At 38.6% G+C, this 20,374-nt stretch overlaps 1 protein-coding gene across 1 annotated transcript; it reads left to right on the top strand.

The window, feature by feature from the left end:
- The first annotated feature begins 1,944 nt into the window (after window positions 1-1,944).
- On the top strand, window positions 1,945-19,172 carry CARNMT1 (carnosine N-methyltransferase 1). Its single transcript, XM_063129345.1, has 8 exons — window positions 1,945-2,209; window positions 3,756-3,951; window positions 5,936-6,099; window positions 10,544-10,684; window positions 11,590-11,768; window positions 13,446-13,559; window positions 14,059-14,162; window positions 15,395-19,172. The coding sequence occupies exons 1-8, from the start codon at window positions 1,950-1,952 to the stop codon at window positions 15,503-15,505; spliced, it is 1,269 nt and encodes a 422-aa protein (XP_062985415.1). The 5' UTR covers window positions 1,945-1,949; the 3' UTR covers window positions 15,506-19,172.
- The last annotated feature ends 1,202 nt before the right edge of the window (window positions 19,173-20,374 follow it).

The raw sequence follows: 20,374 nt of genomic DNA, 5'->3' as shown, positions 1-20,374 counted from the left end.
CAACAACGTTTTAATAAATATAAATCAACTTTGAATTAGTGTCGAGTCCTTTCCTATGACCCTCTTGATTTTATGAAGTAGGGAAAATGATTATAGTGGAATGTTTACACCTTCAACTGAGCTAGTCAACTGAACAGAGTAGATATTCTTCGGAATATCTACATTTTAAACTGCATCATAACAATTGATTAGAGCAAGATCTTCTCAGCAGGACTGTCTTGAGTTCATCTACGCTTGCAGACTGTTCTCTTTCTGAAACTCGGAGCCTGGAGAAGAGTCTTAAATCAAGTACATTACAAAAAGGATAAGCAGAAAGTGAACGAACATTAGATTCAATATTTTGCTTTCTAAAAGCAGCAGTGGTTAAAATATGTACCAACAGAAATTAAATGGTCTTTCAAGAGATTGCTTTTGTCTTAAATTGTGGATGGAGACAGGTATTGGCTGTGTATAACATGCTGAAGATGGATTACACCAGGTTCAGTCCCAATGCTGGTAAACAGCTTTCCTTAACATAATTGTTTTCCTTCTGACTCCATTGATTAGTATATGGTAGTTACCACTTACAGCAGTACTGTTGCAGTTTCAATATTGCTAGTTCCCCTGCTACCACCACCACTCCACCCCACAAATAATGAGCAATATTTAAATATTAAGGTCTGCTGTAGCTAGTTGGGGACACTATTAAAATACATAAACAGCTGTCTCACCTTTTTGGGAAAAAGGATTATATAAGCTAGATGTGAATTGCCCCACTGTCGAATAATGTGTTTGGAATTAATCTACAATCCAGGCACTTGTTTTTTTGTTTTTCTCTTTGAAGAGTCCGAGCTGTTTTTATTTCATAGATCTAGAAACTAGCTAAGAGCAGAGATGTGATGGAAATACAGAAGTAACCCCCCCTTAATTTGTTTAATAATATAGGCCATGGCCCCAGGTTCTACATGTGTGTGAGCTGTTGTACCTCCCAATCTGTGCTACAGACCCATCATTGAAACTCAAGTCATAAAAGACCCAGCCATGATGATCCCATTTCCTGTGTACTATTAGTATAAGCCAAGGTGCCCTAGAAGTGCTGTTGAAGGCAGACATGTTAACTTATTTTCAGCCATTGACACTTTTTTCCTTGTTTATGTCTTCCGAGCGGAACTGGTGTGTGCGTCCCAGTCCTTAGAAAAAGATCAGAGGTATGGCTTTGGGGTCCTTTGTTCCGAAGCCAGAGCGGAGGTATCCCTGGGCATCCTCTGCTTTTCGCCTTATTGGACCAATCCACGTAACCCTTTGTATAGCTCCATAGGCATCGTGCCGTATATCTCACGATGCCCATGCGCTATGCGTGCAGGTTATTGTTCGGGAAGCAAAAGTAGCCTTTTCAATGGGTGTTTAGTTCCACTTGAAAGCCACATCATATTCATGGGCGTTACAGCCGCTTTGTTCGACGAGGCTTCAAGTGATGCATTCTGCAGCTCAACGTGCACTTTGTCCAGTAAGGCTGCACTCCTACTGAACCCAGCGGCAGGGACAGGTTAAGGCCACTATTGGCCCTGGGCGAACTGACGCCGTTCTCTGCCCCCTACAACTCCGGACACGCGCCAATGCATTGCATGCAGCCCCGGGGCCTCTGGACACAAGCGACACCGCCGGCCTCCACCGACCCATATCCCTCCCCAGTTTTCTCTCGAGAACTCCAGCTCGTGACGGAAGCTTTAGTACGCACCGCGCTTGCGCAACTTCGCCTCCCCTTTCCCAGTGGTGCGCTTGCGCGCCGGCAGAAGTTGATGGGGTGGGTGGGTGTGCGCGCGCGCGCCGTGATGATGACGGCATCGTCGCGTTCCACGGGAGGAGGTTGGTTGGGACGTCGCTTCCCTATGAAGCCGAAAGCGCGCCCACGAGCCGGGAAGCGGGCGGGCGGAGCGACGGTCGTTAGGCACTGGAAGAAGGGGAGCGGGATGTCGGTTGCCGCCGCGTGCGCTTTGCCGCCGGTGAAGGCGATACGTCGAGGGAGCCGGCAAAGCGCCGAAGGCGGGGAAGACGCGCAGGAGCCGCTGTGGGACGGGGAAGTGACGTTGAGCAGCGAGCGGTGCGGGCGGGAACCGCAGCCGCTGCAACAGCTCGTGTCGACGGCGGATGGAGAGGAGGAGGAGGAGGAGGAGGAGAAGCTGGAGAGGGAGCACTTCCGGAGAATTATCAACGCCTTCCGTTACTATGGGTAACCGACACCCCCCTCCCAAGTTACGTTGATAGCCCTCAACCCCCCAACTGCGAGGGGGTCCAGGAATCCCCGGTACAATTCTGGTTGCCTGATTTACAGCCCCATATCTTCATGGATGTCTCCTCCATAGTAACTTCCAGTGAATGCAAAGGGGTTTACTCCCAGGCTAGCACGCATTAGAGTGTACCCTGAGGGCATATCCGCACCACAAGCTGAGGCTGCAATCCTATACACCGTAGGATATAAGCCCCATAGATTTAGCTCTGACTATACATGCATAGGATTGTGCTAGGAAACAGGCTTAAGCGACACTATTTTTCCAAAGACCCTTGGGAACGGTAGTTCAGGATGGAGGATCTAGTAACAGAATTCTCAGGTACTTTCCCACGTGACAATTTTCAGGATTCCTTTAGGTAAGTCATGACAGTTAAATTGGGATAAAGCAGATTAAGTGATTGTAGGATAGTATGGATGCAAAGAGGCAAGATGACAATCACTTTTGAGTCTAATGAATATATGAATGATACTCCTGCCTTGCATATAAGACAATAAACATAGCTAGGTACTTAATAGTATCAAAACCTTCAGTTTATAATAATAGTTTAGGCACTTACTATTTCACTTGCACACCAAAATGAATGGAAACTTGAAGTTGGCACCTAACTCCTGTACCATGTTAACAGTAAAGATTTTTTGCAGTCTTGCTCATGTAATATTGTATGTTCCCCTAATAAATGCAAACGGAATTTTCTTTATCTTGCAGTTTGAAAGTTAACACAACAAATTAATAGTTATAAGAGTGAATAAACAAAACTGCAATGATTCATGTTGCTAATTATATCAGTGAATAAACAAAACTGCAATAACCTATGCTGAGCGTATAAACCAGACATGAGGATATTTATATGTATTTATTGCATTTCTATATCACCCACTATCTGAAGCTGTCTGGGTGGTTCCAAAATAAGGTTAAAACCATAAAATACCTGCATATAGTAAAACAATGTAAAATCTAAAACAAAACACAGAGAATAAAACCAACAGCAGAGGGCAACAGCAGTACAAAAATCTAAAAACACTTTTTCTTTCTGCATGGAGATTTCTGAAGATGTGCATAAGTGCTCTTTTGCAAATTCCATGAATATATTTGACAACAGGTGAAAGTTAAACCATATATAATACTCATTGCTTAAGCCTTCTTCTGAAATATGGTATGATCCAGTCAAAATCAAGTATACTTGGTCCCATCAATTTCAAAGAGAGTTAGGCATATTATTAAATCTTCCACTGTAATCTGTGGGACATTAAACAGGCTATTTTTGACTGGATTGTAACCATATCTTTTCTTAGTCTAAATTATTGCCATGTACTGGTTTTGGTTACGTAGTGGGATGTAATGCTGTATCTTCTGCTAATAACTTTATTTATACATGTATGATTTAGAAACTGTCCCACTATGGGAATCCACAGTAGATGTACTAGACTGATAGCAGAGAACATCAGCTTTATTTTATGATATTCATGTTACTTTTTTCATTTCTAGAATCAATATGCATGAAAGAGTGAATCGTGCAGAAAGACAGTTTAGATCTCTTCCAGCCAGTCAACAGAAAATGCTTCCTCAGTTCCTTCCTCATCTTGACAAGATTCGGAAATGCATTGACCACAATCAAGGAATCTTGCAGTCAATTGTGAATGACTGTACACACATGTTTGAAAATAAAGACTATGATGATGATGTATGTTTAAATTATATTTTTGAAAGCTTTATTTATGTGTTCTTCTACAAATGTAAAATTTCCAGGAATTTTAATGCATTTTAAAGAACGTTTTACCATTATTTCCCTAGGAAAAAAAAAGTTTGGGGGGAAATATGCAGTATTCCCCTTTTATTTTATTTATTACATTTATATCCTGCCTTTTTTCCTCTTGCAAGGAACTCAAGGTAGCTTATATGGTCCTCCTCCTCTCCATTTTATTATCACAACAGCCCTGTGAGGTAGGTTAGTCTGAGTGTCACTGACTTTCTCAAAGTCCCCCAGTGAGCTTCATGGCCTAGTGGGGACTAGAACCTGGATTTCCTGAGTCCCAGTCCAATACTCTAACAGCTACACTGAGTTTTTAGCACTCTTTATATACATAAAGTTACTTTGTTACTTTGGTAACATAAAGCATACTATGTATAACTTGGTGCGCTCGTAAATATCATTAAAATTTAAAACATTTAAGAGCATACACAATAATTTGTAATTATTGCCTGACTAAACTATGCTTCTAAATTTAAATTATCAAACATGCTAGCTAACTTGATCGAGCAAACCAAATTATACATAATGCATTTTTGGAACATGAGTGAGTATTCCCTGAAACATCTGAATCATCCTTGAAGCCAGAGGAAGCAGGTAGAGCTGAAGAATGTCTGAGGAATTCTCAATCCAGAACATTTACATCTTTAGTCTTCCTATTACAAAGATTAATTAGGACATCTTTCTGTAGAAACTGGATAGCAATAGATGAATACCATGTCTTAAACATTTTATTCATTCAAAAACAAAATATTTCATTAACCAGAATTGTTCAGTTTTTCCGAACCACCCCCACCCCAAAAGTTCTTTGTGGGGTGGGGGGAAGGCAAAATGTTTTTCACCCCCGGATCTTCACATCTATAGCTACTTAAGTTCTTTTCTCAGTTGTATTCAGATTTTTATTTATTTCCTCATTACTTTCTATTTCCTCTCCCAGAATTGATGTATGTTTGTAGGGCAAATCAGTTATGGATATTGTTCCTCAGTATATAGTAAACTATTTGATTAGATTTGGTGGTAGCCGTATTAATAGTTAATAAACCATAATAAAATCTAGAAATTTTTATAATATGAAAGCTGTGTCTTTTATACTAAAGTACAAAGTATGTTTGTTGCCACCTTAAGATTAACTTTTAAGAATGTTTTAATTACAATTTTGTAATAAAAATCTTATGTTAGTCTCAAGGTGCTGTCAAACTGTTTTATTTTAGAGATTTGTAGATTAGCTCTTATATTTACGAGCATCTGAGCTACGTTAAGAACATTGTTTTTAGTTGGGGGGGGGTTCCTTGCAAGTTTGAAGGGACTGGGAATGATGGAATCTCTTTTTTCTTTGATTTCACAAAGAGTAGGTGGCTCCAGTGGAAGCTTCTCTGATGGTGATTCATTCTTAGGTGGCTCCAGTGGAAGCTTCTCTGATGGTGATTCATTCTATCTTGTCAATGGAATCTACCACAGAGAGCGAATATATAATCTCCGTAACTAGTTTAACATTCCACAAAAGTTTCTAGGTCATAGAGTAGTTTTCATTAGCCAACTTGCCCATACTTATTATCTATTGTAGCACATTGACATCTTAAAGTAGTAAAAACTAACTCTTCTGTCTGTCTGTCTGTCTTGCCTCTTATTCTAACTTGTCACAAGTGACCTATTACAACAAGTTTGCTTCAACATTTTCCCTACCTTTTTAATGAATGCCCTAAGTATAATAGAGAATGACATGTCAAGGGTTGGTTTAGACTAACTTGCTTCATTTAGAACTCAATTATTAACGTTGAGTTCTTGTGTGAAAATACTTGTCAATTAACCACTCAGTGATATGGCTATTTATTATGATGAACAGTTACTTGGGTTGGTTTTTTTTTCCAGTTTCTGGATTGATACTGTTACTAACTTTTTTTTTTTACACTTTTATCAGGGAAACGGAAAGATTACGCCAGCTTCAACTTTTGACATGGATAAGTTAAAATCCACTTTGAAACAATTTGTAAGAGATTGGAGTGAAACTGGGAAACCTGAGAGAGATTCCTGCTATCAACCAATCATTAATGAAATTGTAAAGAACTTTCCAAAAGACAGATGGTAAATAATCCTTTAAGATTTATTTGAAGTGAAGATATGCACAACAATGCAAGGATTTTTTAAAATTATCTGAAAACTCACTTATTAATTGAATAAGGAGAAATTACCATAACCATTGGTATACCTTTTAAATATAATTCAGGCTATTGATCCAATGGCTCAGAGCAAGGGTCCAAATTTATGGTTGTAGAGACAACAATTCACTTAGGTTTGAAAGGATAATGCCTTGGATTAGCAAGTATAAACTTCATGTATACCAATTATATTTAATCACATAGAATAATATTTTGAGATGTAAAAAATCTGATTTGATTATATCTTGACTTTGAGTTATAGAACCAGAGCTGAAAGGGACTAAAAGGCTCTCTAGTCCAACCCTGTGTTATGAGGCAGAATTACCACAGTGTACCACAAGTGGAGAGAAGCTAAGCTATTGGAAGATATTTATGGAGCCAGTCTCCACCTGAATTATGCAGGAGATCAAGCCACACATTGGAGGAGAGATGGAAAGATATCCTTAAAGCAAAATCAGAAAAGAATTAATGGAATACTGTAATTCACATGGTGCTTATTATTTTATGCTCTTTATATCCATAAATGTGAGCGTGCATGGCGTTCCTCTTCTAATGTGTCACTTGACCCTGTTGACAAAATTCCAACTGTGACTGGTGGGCTAGTCTGAAATAACCAGTTTTCTTCAATCCCACTTTTAACTTAGCTTGTACTCAGTGCTACTGCATTACTTAGCCAACAGAGAGAGTTTTAAAGAAGATAAAGGCTCAACAGCTCATTCATTCAAAATATAACATGAATACCCTTCCCTTGTTAGATTCAAGGCATTCAAGAATGTCTTCAATTATAGAAAAACCTACGGTAAGTTTTTATACATTTAAATAAAAAGGTTTGGGTTTTTTAAAAAATCTCCCCTGCCCCCCAGCTTAGTGGAAAAGGCAATATTTCCATGTATTTGGTAGTTTTAAGTTCCACAAGAATAATTACAGTTGAGAATTAGCAGTGGAAGTTTTCTGTTTTTCTAAAATATAACTTTTTTTTTCTTTACTAGCTAGCTGCACTATATGCATATATGTGGAAGGCTAGTGCCACTCTTGTTATAGGTTCACTGAAATGTTCCTTTTCTGGGCTACACAAATGCACTACCATTAAAAATCTTTACAGATAACTTATTTATATTGTGGTAAATAAGCTGGATTCAAAGTGGAAACGTTTGATGATTTAAAAAAATCTTGAAGTTGCAAAATTAGGTACTATGATACAGAAGTTTTGTTACACAATCCAGTGTATGTTTACTCAGAAGTAAGTCACACTGTCTTCAGTGGATCTTACTCCCTAGTTCGCGTGTTTAAGATTGCAGATTTAAAACACATTTTGAATTGTACTTGCAAATGGAAATGTTTAATTGCCTACTTGTTAAAATTAATAAGTTAAGTAATAGTATAAAATTTGTTTTGATGTGTTTCATTAATTGAAACTGTAATAACTTTTTGAATGGGTAGGGCATTCATGGTCATAACCCTTTCCAGTAGTAGTTTTTTTTAACAAGCATATTACAATTTCGGGGGGAAATGTAGGCTGTTCAGCAGCCTATCGTGTTGAATTTTTCAGAATTGTGAACTATTTGTAGGTACACACACAAAAACTGAAATAAGAAGCTTCTCTCTTTACTCTATATTTTGGATTTCATTGTTTTAATTAATTGATACAACTTATTACATTTGGTTTCATTGTGTGCAGTTTTCAGTGCATTAAAAATAATGGGTTGTGGTTGCTGCATGTCCACTATTCAACTAAGGGAAATCTTAGGCCACAGCTAGACCTAAGGTTTATCCTGGGATCATCCAGGGTTCACCTCTGCCTGAGCACTGAATCCCCTGTGTGTCACCTAGATGAACAGGTTTGACCCCTGGATGATCCAGGGATAAACCTTAGGTCTAGCTATGGCCTTATAATTGAACATTAGTGTTAACATTTAAATAGTCCTGTGAGATGTTGAAAAATGTACATTGCTTAAGTCTTAACACTCTATGTCTTAAAAAATACATGTGAGAATTTCAGTTTTGTTTTGTAATATGTTTGTGTCACTTATATTTCACTTGAAGTTTATGGACGTTAAATCTATCATTGGCTTCTAGTCATGGTGGTTATAATCCATTATTAGAGGCTGTATGCCACTTGCTGAGGGGTATGACCGGAAGGGTACTATTGCACATGTCCTTCTTGTGGTTGTGAGTTTCCTGCAAGCACATGGTTGGACACTGTGAATAGAATGCTGGACTAGATAGATCCTTTGTCTGATCTAGCATGGCTCTTCTTATGTTCTTAAGTTTGGTTTCGCTGTATTTGATTAGCTTAGTTTCAGTGTACACTTCTCTTAGCCAGAGAGCTCTGTGTGTTTGGATCTGCACTCAGTATGTGCATGTGGGAGTGCAAAAAGTGTGTACACAGATTGGTTCCCTCACCTAAAACAAATAGAGCAGTTGTTCTGGATGGGAAAACTCATGCATTGAAATGAATGCACCTGAACCAGATTGCTTTAAGTTCCAGAAACCTTAATATATTATAAGAATGAGCCAACCAGACATCCCATTCGACCATTTCAGTGACATAAGTCGGACATAAGTTAATCTTTGGGTGCGCGTCCAAGTTCTTTTTTTCTCTCCAACCTATCTGGTACCCATTTTGCTCTATTCTAATAGGGTGGGTTTTTTTTACATGTCAACATAACTACAACTCGTACATCTGGCCAACCCAGGGCTTTTTTATGACCTAAAATTCAGCCACAAGTTTATTCAGTTGTTTATTCAGGCCGTGCTTTTCCTGTTTAATGAAAGAAGAGAATTGCATTGCAAGAGAGAATTCAGCTGACTTTTTAAATCTTTGGAGTATACTTAGTGAAAGTTCCAAGAAAGGAGCTATCATGCTGGAAGCCTATGATTGACTTAGAACAGGTGTGCAGAACTACCGGCACCCCAATTCAGGCCATGCTGCTTTTTGGGCTTCCTCCAGGCTCAGATGCACCCTACTGCGGATCAGAGATAGCTTGGGTCCCTTTCATTGTGCTGGGAGGAGGCATGGTATGGAGAAAAAAGGGAGGTGATGTCAGGGGGCAGGGCCATGATCCTTGATACCATCTCCCCCCCCCCCCCCCCCCGCCAACAGTTCTGCACCTCTGGAGAACATGCCTCCAAAGACTAGTCAAATGTTCAAGCCGCTTTCAGGGATTTGCGATGCAAGTAAACAAGTACTCCTCTCAGTGGACTAGCAGAGATCTTATATTATCAGGATGTGCGACTGAAAAAAGATCTTTCTTTGTTAAAGAAGGAGAATGGTGCACAATAAGCCATCCACAAACTTGCTTGTTTTAGTATGATTTTATATTTAAAAAATGTGGAGCTAAAAGGTGTAGGTAGAATACAAATAGCAGCAGTAACAAAAGTTGTGAGCTAGCTTTCAAATTTCACAGAGCAGGTTAATTATTAAACAAAAATGTGTGTGTAAAAGAGACGTTCGTGGTAAGGTGCATATTGAGATTTGTCTGCAACATGAAAGTTAAGACACAATTCTATGTTTGAAAAATGCAGAATGGCTGGCTGGAGAATGCTGGGAGTTGTAGGACCTTTTTCTGTCTAAACATGGATAGGATTGTGCCCTTAAAGTGGTGATTCAAGCAGCTCTCTGCAGACTAGGTAGCACTATGCATATTTACTTGGAAGTAAGATAAGTTTATGTTCTATGTAAGTATGCATATGATTGCAGTCTAATCCAGTGCACACTTACCTGGAAATAAGCTCCACTGAAGAAAGTTGGACTTAAGTTGTGAATAACGTGCATAAGATTATTTGTGCAAAATCCATCCTAAGATCAAAGAAACAATGGCTGTTCTCCCTTTTGAAAAAATAAAACCCAGTAGTTATTCAGAAATTTTTGTGAACCGCCCAGGGAGCTTCAGCTATTGGGTGGTATAAAAAAATGCAATAAATAAATAAATAAACCGTCTCCAGAACTAATTAGAACATACAGGGGTCTTGTAAAACAGCACAGAAGAAAACATGATAATCTTTACATTAACAAATTTGGAGATTAATTTCCCATGATACATTATAGAAGATGTTGAACCTAAGGCCTTCTAGATGTTGGACGTTACCTCCTACCAACCCCGGTTAGTGTGACCAATGGTAATAGGTGATGGGAGTTGTAGTTCAGCAACATCTGGAGGGGCCCAGTCTCCCCTTCCCCCTACAGAGTTGATAGAAACCAAATAGCATTTACCCATTTGTCAAAATACTTAGTAAACCAAGTTTGGGAAAGACCACAAAATATCCAGATAAATGGGATCAAACCTGTGTAAGTGTATAAAGATATTGACCATATTTGTTCTATCAAAGATACTTAAAAAGGGTTAACAATTATTTTTGTTGTGTTTCAGGGACCTCTCCAAAGTTAATATCCTGGTACCTGGTGCTGGGCTAGGTAGATTGGCCTGGGAAATAGCTATGCTTGGTTATACTTGTCAAGGAAATGAATGGAGCCTCTTTATGCTCTTTTCTTCTAATTTTGTACTCAACAGGTACATAAGCTTATTTTAGTTGTTGGTTTCCTTCCTTGTACATCTTGTTCTGTATTTGTATCTCTGGCCTGGCTGATGCTGATATTGTGGCTTCTTTAAACGATTAGAGTTGAACTGGGGAAGTCTGTCTTAATTCTTGCCTATTTAGCAGAATCTGATGTGGGCCTCATATGCTGCTTAGTAAGCAGGAATTAAACTACAGTTTCCCAATTCAAATGTAACAGGAAGCTGTTACAGTGAAAGCCACAAAATCTTCATCAGCACTGAGTGCACACGGGAAGGAGGGCAGTGGTGGGGCAAGGAGGGAATGTGGAAATATATGGCTGATTCTTGGGCCAAGAAACCATAGTTTATCGGACTGCCATCATTATGTCTGAACTGAACCTGTGTGTAGATGTATATAGATCAATATTCAAAACAGTTAACATGAAATTGAATAGATGTAGGCTATCTTTATAATCAAGACAAATCTTATAAAGGGCATATAACTTCAAAAAATAATCCCAGGAGTTTGGCTTAGACAAATATAAAAAAGGTAATGACAATTTGGAAGTAGGCTGGTGAACCTGCAAGGCACCAAAATCTTAATTTTACAACTGGTTAATAACAAAATGCACACCTAACTTCCATTTAGTGCTTTAAGAATCTTAAAATTTACTATATTTTCTAAAATATATTCAACTTTTAAACTGGGAATGGTTTCTTTAATTGCTTTTATAACCCTATGTAGTATGTTATTAATATGTTATTAATAAATAATGGAGGCTTAAGGGAGATCTTCCAGGAACAATTAAAAACACACACATTCATTATCAGCTTGTGCTAAAAATATTAAACTTTTCAATTTTTCCATGGTTATTTTTTTAAGTGACAAGGTAAAAATTGTGTCTAATGATGTATTACAGATGCTGTGAAACTAATTCATATAAGCTATATCCCTGGATTCATCAGTTTAGCAATAACAAGAGATCTGCTGATCAGATACAGCCCATTTATTTCCCTGACGTTGACCCTCACAGTCTTCCTCCTGGTGCAAACTTTTCTATGACAGCAGGCGATTTTCAAGAAATCTACTCTGAGTGTAGTAAGTAAGAAAAACACACAAAGATTCTCAAATTAATGAACACATCAAATACTTTTCTAACCATGAAAAATAAAGCTATAAAACACTTTCCCCAACTTGCTACCCTCCAAATGTTTTGGACTACAACTCCCAGCATTCCCGACCATTGGCGATGCTAGTTGGAGCTGATGGGAGTTGAAGTCCTGGTGCCATCTGGGGGACAAAAACTTGGGGAAGGCTACTGTAAAATAAAACTTTGATTATGTAATGACCTTTTTTAATTAAAAAAAGTTGTATTTTGTTATGTAACTAAAAATAAAAATAAATCTGGTATTTTTAAAGGTGCCTTGTAGTAATTTCCTACTTGCATTTCTTTTGTAGATAATTTAAGTTTTCATTTCTTCTTTGTCTTTTAATCCCCCCCAATAAACAACCTTTGACAGGAAATAGCTTAGAGACCAATCTTAATTCCCTTCCCCTCAAATATTGACAGCCGGAGGGGATTAAGCTATAGGTTTGATGCCTCTCCCTGTGTGGGAGGGCTCCACATTGATGGAGGACCCTGCTACACCTGTGTGGGTGGAAGACTACCTCTGCTAACTCTCCCTTGGCAGTAGCAGCTGGAAGACCCTGAAATGGGGTACTTGGGTGGGATGGGAAAGGGGCTCACTTACGCTAGCATGGACCCCTCATCTATGCTAGTTTGGAGCTGGCATAACAGGCATTTCCGTTGTGACCAATGGGATGGAAAACCAAATTATCTTCCCCTTCCATCAGGAAAAAATTGAGAGAAAGAATGGTCCCTGCCCATCCAACTTTCACCCTAGTTGATGTGAGCTGTGAATGAGGCAGTAACCAGCTGATCCTTTTTAGAATTGATCTGTGAAACTGTTTATTTTCTGATTGAAAAGCAAAGATGGTCAACTTGTTTACTGGCCAATATTCAATTACTAGAAGAAGGCACTGACAAGTTCACTATCTTAGCTATTCAACTGGAAAATAAACGGTTCAGCAGATCAATCCTAAAAAGGTTTCTACCATTGTATAAAACAGGACAAATGGAGTAAGCAATTGGCACTTCTATATAACCTGTGTAGTCCCTCAGACGCTCCAAAATCTCTAGCTAGACTCATTGCTGATGTTTCTATCTGTGATGTATATTGGCTTGCCCATCTTCCAGGATCCTGTACAGTGTTGTGCTGGTTATGTATGTGCTTGATTAGCTTTTTTATCTGAATCCACAGTTTACCTAATACTGAAGCCTTTGCCTGCCACAACAGTCAAAGACAGGGACATTTTTTCTTGCATGTAACTTACTTCTATCTTTTTGTGTTCAGAGGATTACTTTTCAAGCCCATGGGATCCAAAAGCATTAAGCAAACCTATGAATAATATGGTGCCTCCATTTATTTTTGAGAAATGGTTGTATCCTACAAATAGTGAGCAGAATGTGGTTTTCCTGCCTCAGACCTTGCCCCCTGGAAAGTCATACGTCTAAAACACCATTTGGTGCACTACAGAGGGCTGCAGCTGGGGAGGACATTGGTAGAAGTTGAGGTGTTTTTTTTTTACTGAGCATGCAGAATGCCTTTTTACTTGTGCAGAGCTGGATCTGTTTTGATTTTAAAGTGTGATTAATGTATTTCACAATTATTATTTTTACAGCTAGATTACTTTCATTTTTCTTTCTTTATACAGATATATGGGATTGCATAGCAACCTGTTTCTTCATAGACACAGCACATAATGTCATAGATTACATTGGCACAATATGGAAGATACTCAAACCAGGAGGAATATGGATCAATTTAGGTAATCTGAACTGTGTGTGCTATTAGAATTAAGGGGGAATTCAGATGTATTGCTTGATGTTAACCTGTTTGAACTATGTGAATTTTAACCATTTGATAGTCTTATTCTTTTAATGTCAATCCATTTTATTTATTTATTTATTTATTTATTTATTACATTGTTATATGGCCCAATAGCCGAAGCTCTCTGGGCGGTTAACAAAAATTAAAACCATAATAAAACAACCAATTTCCTTCAAAATTGGACTAAGGCAGACTTGGCATAAGGGGTTGGATCCAGACTTAATCATGCTTAGAGTAGACCCTTTGAAATCAATGAAACTTAATTTAGTAATAGCTAAATTCATAGTTAAGTTTAATGGGTCAAGAATTCCAGTGAGTAGATACAAAATATTTCAAAACAACTAAAAGCTAGCTTTTCAATGGTAGTTCTTGAACTATATTACTCATAGGGCATGTAGGATTTATAAACATGTACTGATTGTTCTGATGTATCCTAGGTCCTCTTCTTTACCACTTTGAAAATTTAGCAAATGAATTATCTATTGAGCTGAGCTATGAAGATATAAAAAATGTTATATTACAATATGGATTCCATATAGAGGTAAGGATTTTTGTATTATCTTAACACACCAACTATATAAAACATTGGCTATTGGAATTCAGATACTGCCTTTACCCAGCCTTATCTTGTAGCTTTTTATCATTATTATGCCATTTTAGTCAACATGTATGTTTATAGTTGAGTGCCTTTCCATTTGGCAGTGAAACAGGCCACCACCAAAAAATAAGTTTGAGCTTCTGCCTATTTGGGGAACTCCCTAGGTATGCAGAAGTATATGCATCCATAGATTTAAAGAATTTAAATAAAAATAAAATGGCATGTCAAGAATCTTTGAGCTTCCAGGATGTATGGAACTTTGAAGTGTCAGTTGAGGGGAGAAATGGAGTCGAGGGAAGAGGAATTTGTTTTATAGGACCATAACAGCTTATAATAAGTATCTTGGAGGGGGAGAAGTATGCAGTGAAGTTGTTGTTGTTGTTTTAAAAACCTTTCACTGCACAAAGATGTTCCAGGACCAAAGAAAAGAAAAAGGTTGTCTTTCCCCTTCACTTTCCAGAAACCTCCTTGCCTTGTTGATATAACAATAAGTTGCTCAGATTGGGGCTAGCAGCCAGTATTATCTAGCATAGCAGGAGAGTATGGGAAAGTGGGGGAAAGGGTATCCTACCCCATCCCCTCTCCCAGCCTCATGAGATCCAAAGCTCCTGTTCTTGCCTGAAAAGAGCCCTGAACGTACACTAACACTTTTGTGAGGGCTGGATAGATACAGTGCTACATTTTGTTGCTTGTGGCACATGTAGGATTTGCTTTTCATTTGCTCATTATTTTTTGTGATTTCTGGTCATTCAGATAAATCAAGCTGCATTTGATACCTATTAACTTGAAAATCATTTATTTCACTAAAAGGTTATTGGAGTTAATAATCAAAGGCTCTAGCCCAGAGTATTTTTAATACTGATTAATGATGACACCAAATGAATATAGCTAAGTGTTTTTTTTTAATTCCTCCCCCACCTCTAGACTAAATTTTAACCCTGCTGATTTTTTTTTAAAATCTAGCTCTTATGATCTTGCTGCCTATTTAGTCTTTGTGTTTAATTATTATCTATACTTTTAATGCGGGGGCAGGAGGGGTGGTTGTATGGTTTATATAAATTGCCTGGAGAATTTTGATTAAAGGGCAATGTCAAAATGTCTATAATAACAATAATAATATATAAAAATATTTGGAATGAAATCCATAAGAGTATTCAAAAAATGTTTATTTTCAGGTGGAAAATGAATCTGTTTTGACAACATATACTGTGAATGAGCTATCTATGATGAAATACTACTATGAATGTGTGATGTTCGTGGTTAGGAAACCAGAGAGCAGTATCTGAAATGGATTATCCAAGGAGGAAAATGCTGACATTTTGTTGATAATGTTAGCACAAATAGCCTCTAGGTGATGACTGGACACAACCTCACATCAGCGGTGCCTTCTTCTTCCTCATAGAATGTAGCTCTGTTTATTTTCTTATTCTCTAATATGCTTTCCAGATATGTACTTCTAGAAATTTGTATTTCAGTAATGAATGGAGTGCAACTATTCCTACAAATTTCCTTTAAATTCTGATTACTTAATCTTTCCTGAGAAGTCTGATACTTTTAACATTCACAATTCTCTATTATACAAAACTCTATTTCTATCTTTCTCTGAAAGAATGCCTAACATTATATTGGATACACAATTGGTGTCCTTTGTCCCTGTTGTATAGAAAACAAATACAACCCCCCCTCCCAACCCCAAGCTAACATATTTAAATACTATTTTGGTGACGTTTGCTCCACATAGGGGTTTTTTTTTTTTGCAGATTTCACAAGCAGTGTCATGTGAACTTGACCATCTCCTGATCAAAGAGTTGCAGAAATGTAACCATTTGTAAAATGTATGCACATGCCATCATAACAATCTTTAACATGAAATTGACATTTGGGGCTGAAACTCTTAATGATGCCAGTTTTGGTCATGCCATGTCAAGCATTTGACAAGTAATTTGAAATATTAATGTGTGGCAGCAATCACTAAAACTAATATCTATTAAAATTAGACTGTAAACAGAAATATTTATATATTAATACTTTGATCACTTGATCTTTATTGCCACAATCCAACACTGAAATGGCTGCTGTTAAATATGCTTAATTCTGTGTGGGATTGTCCTATGATTTTAAGGCAGTATCTTTTGATGGAATTAAAGCACAGAAAGCAAAACCAACTTCTAGTTACTGTTCTTTGGGACAGTAGCATTGGCAATTTTACTGAGCTCACCCACCTATGATGTATGTGTTTATAAACTGGATGGATATGGCTTGGATGAAGCCAGCTGCCATCTCTATGTGCTGCCAGTTCTAGCTACTACCATTTAGCTTGGCCAGCCTGTTGGAGATTCTTATCTGGATTTCATGCTAATCGCCCATCTGTCCTCTTCTTTCTTACATAACTTAACGTTCTAATTATGTTTGGAGTTATGCACCGTTAATGACTGCTGGATTCCCAAAGTATGTACAAGGTTTCTTAAATATTAACTGTGGTGGAATCGCTCGGTTTGATTCAGCGATTCCCCAGCCGGAGAAGGGGGGTCTGACTCACGCCCCTTCACTGCCGCTTGTTAACCCTTTGTAGTTCTCAAGGAAACATGGCACACTCCAGAAATTGGGACCAAACACTTTTATTCTTAACACTACACACTTTCATAAGGGTCCACACATTAAGGTAAACACCTAAGAGGTTTTGGGGGGAAAACACTGACAAAGGAATGACACACTTAGGACAGCAGGGGCTAATACCTTATCCTCCCCCTTTACACGCTCAAGCCTAATAGAATTCGCACTCACTCCCCACTTTTACCACCCACCAGCCGTAACTCCGGAAAGGTCCCTTGCCCAATTGTACCCAAACCTAAACTAAAACAAAACAAATGCATATAACTCTGTGACTCAACTTCTTGTTGCTCATTCCAACTTGGCTTCACACCACTTGAATTAAGACTCCTTCCCTCAGCAGCTGCGGGGAGCCTCCGCCATCCAGCCAGCCCAGCCTGGATGCTCTGACTCACCCCCCCCCACACACACACTGGACTTCTGACACCCACAGGAAAGAGAGCGGACCCTTCGGTGCCTCAGCCTTTTATCCCTTTCTGGGACCCCCTTGTCACCAGACCCACCCTGACCAATAGAAACCCCACAGCAACCCACACCTCTCCTGAAGGAAGGGGGAATGCTCCCAGGCATTGCACAGCTGCAACTTGTTACTCTCCCCCCCCCCCCCCCCCGGTACCAGCCCAGGGAGGCGTTATCAGATGCCAGGTGCTTCTCGCCCAGCGTGGCCTTGGCATTTCACTTACTACTCCCTTACTATCCCTCTCCCTCTCCTACTGATGATGTATGTGTTTATAAACTGGATGGATATGGCTTGGATGAAGCCAGCTGCCATCTCTATGTGCTGCCAGTTCTAGCTACTACCATTTAGCTTGACCAGCCTGTTAGAGATTCTTATCTGGATTTCATGCTAATTGCCCATCTGTCCTCTTCTTTCTTACATGGCTTAATGTTCTAATTATGTTTGGAGTTATGCACCGTTAATGACTGTTGGATTCCCAAAGTATGTACAAGGTTTCTTAAATATTAACCACAATCAAATTTACTACTGAAACATCCACATTTTCAAATCTCCCAAGATATGAAGATGTGTTAGACGCTCTTACCCACATTAAATATTCTGACTTGTATGGCAAATACAATCCAAAATGCTTCTAGTGGGATAAATGAGTTTACATGGTTTAAAATGATTGATGTCATACTAATGAATCATTGAACTTTAGGGAAAGAGAGTGGGTCCTTCTGGGATTAAGTTCCATCGAACTTGGTGAGTTTTGCTTCTGAGTAGACACTTATAGAATTGCGCTGTTACTCTTCCTGGTTCCCTATGCTTAGAGTTGTCAATTTACATGGCACTGCACTGGCACAGTGAACATAGTACAGTAATGCCTTAGGAAGCAGCTCCTGTGGCTGTTCCTTGGTCTTAGATTTGAACTCCCTCCTCTCTGTTACCGTTCGTATATCACTTCTGGGATTGGAGCAAAGTTTTGTTCTTTGCTTCTTCCAACGGTAAAATTACGTGGATTGAGACTGAAGCAAGATTTTGCTTGATAGTTAAATATACATTGTTCTGCATCAGTATTTTATGCATAAAGAGCTAAAATAATTTTACTATGCACATCAAGTTTCTTAAATTCATAAAAACCTGCTAAGATTTTAGGTTGCATATTTGGAGTTTAGCCAAAGACAACCTTTTGTCTTGCCAGTTGCTTTACGATTCCCCACTTGAACCCTAGTTTTCATTCGGAATACTTGTCTATATTTACTTTCCAAAATTCAGCAATAAGTAATTTTTGAAGAATATTAATTTTTTTTTCTTCAACGTGTACAGGAATTTCAGAGTGAAGGCAGGGAAAATATTGATAAATATTAGGAATTAAGATTGTCTCTCCACTGTTGATCTCTGTAATTCATGTTCTGTATATGATGGGACTAATCATGGATTAATCTGTGTCTTTGTTATCCCGTGATGTTTATATATAAAGGGGAAATTACTTGGTCAACGGAGGCTGACAGTATTGACCTTTTAAATTTAAAATACTATGTAGTGTAAAATTTAAAAGTGCATACTCAACTCATTAAATTTGAGTAAACAGAAAAATGTAAAACATCTTGTTTTAAAATAAGTTTGCAATCAGCTATGAATAAGTTAATTGGGTACTTTATTGCAACATGACTTCCAATTTCATCAGTAGCAAAATTGTCTTTTCTTCTACAAATCTTTGCTGTAAGCATGGCCAACATTTTGTTGGCTTTTCTATAATACTGACCTTGCTATATGTGACATCTTGAATGCCTTTTTCCTCAGTTTTTTATTAGCTTCCATACAGAGAACCAGGAGCCTGTAGTCCAAGGATTGAACATTTGGTTAGTTTAAACAAAGAATACCATGATTAATGTGAATGAATCACCTGTAGAGGATCCTGTACCTCTATGCACATATGGGCATACATGCAGATACCTCAACAGGATAGTAGGGGCAATTGGAGTACTAGGGTAGATTGTTTTCATGCATATCAATATGTTGAAACTCTTAAAGTCAGCAAAAGTCCATTGGTGGTCTTGGTAGGTTTGGTTTTACTTGATCCAATAACTGTTCTAAACCTCACTTGTCTTCCATAAGAACAGCCATACTGGATCAGATCAAACATCTAGTTTACCATTCTGTCCACAAAATTGCAAACCAGCTGCTTGTAGGAACTCCCTTAAGTAGGACATGAGTGCAATAGCACCCTGCCTGTTGTGTTTCCCACCAAAGGGTTTTTATAGGCATGTTGCCTAGCATATAGCCCTCAAGAGATAGTAGCCATTGATAGTCTTAACCTCCATGGATTTGTTTAATCACTCTAAAAGGCATCCAAATTGAAGGCCATCACTACATATTGTGTTGAACAGTGATGAATTGTATGCTTAAGACCAACCTTGGTCTCCCCCCATTTCTGGGTTTTCTTGTGTACCCCATCTCACTTGGGTACATAGGCTTGGATCCAATGGTGTAATTTTGCCAGCAGAAGGGAAACCACTGGTGGAATGGATTCCCCCCTCCCCGGTGCCCCCCAGATCTGATCCAGAGGGTTGAGGGACCCTCTGGAGCAGATGGGGGGGTGCTGCACAGGGGAGGAAATGACAGGGAAGTCCAGTTGGGCAAGCAGACTTCCATTTGAGCAACCTTGGATCCAAGCCATTGCTTTAGCCCTACCTGGAACTGTCTGCATTCTAATCATAGGTCCCACGTATTCATATGAAGCTGCTCAATGATAGCAAATTAAGGGACTTAGGTAAGCCTGGTTACTATCGATTATTCTCAGTTCTCCATAAGTGCACAGGACCTAGGCCTTAGCTGCTCCAGTAATATTGATTTAGCACAGAGATGGGAACATGTGACCCTCTAGTTCTTGGACTGTAATTCCCATCAGCTCTAGCCAGCATAGTTAATGAAGGATAATGGGTGTTGCAGTCCCCAATCCTGATTTAGCTAGTATACTTTTTGAGAATTTTAAATCATATGTAGACTTTACTTGAAGGATGGAAATTTTGCTTATTTAAATAACTTGTAGATAAAAGAACAGCAACATTGCCATTGTTATAATTTAATATTAAATCGCAAA

Source organism: Elgaria multicarinata, chromosome 6, assembly GCF_023053635.1.
Source record: "Elgaria multicarinata webbii isolate HBS135686 ecotype San Diego chromosome 6, rElgMul1.1.pri, whole genome shotgun sequence".
Taxonomy (NCBI): domain Eukaryota; kingdom Metazoa; phylum Chordata; class Lepidosauria; order Squamata; family Anguidae; genus Elgaria; species Elgaria multicarinata.
Note: the sequence above shows the minus strand (reverse complement) of the source record. Positions and strands in the feature narration are given on the sequence as shown.

What these genes read in the sequence shown, in the direction of transcription:
- CARNMT1 (XM_063129345.1), top strand. Translation starts at nt 1,950, where the DNA reads ATGTCGGTTGCCGCCGCGTGCGCTTTGCCGCCGGTGAAGGCGATACGT. An exon ending in AACGCCTTCCGTTACTATGG is followed by an intron (nt 2,210 to 3,755) that starts GTAACCGACACC and finishes TTTCATTTCTAG; the next exon opens with AATCAATATGCATGAAAGAG. An exon ending in ATAAAGACTATGATGATGAT is followed by an intron (nt 3,952 to 5,935) that starts GTATGTTTAAAT and finishes CACTTTTATCAG; the next exon opens with GGAAACGGAAAGATTACGCC.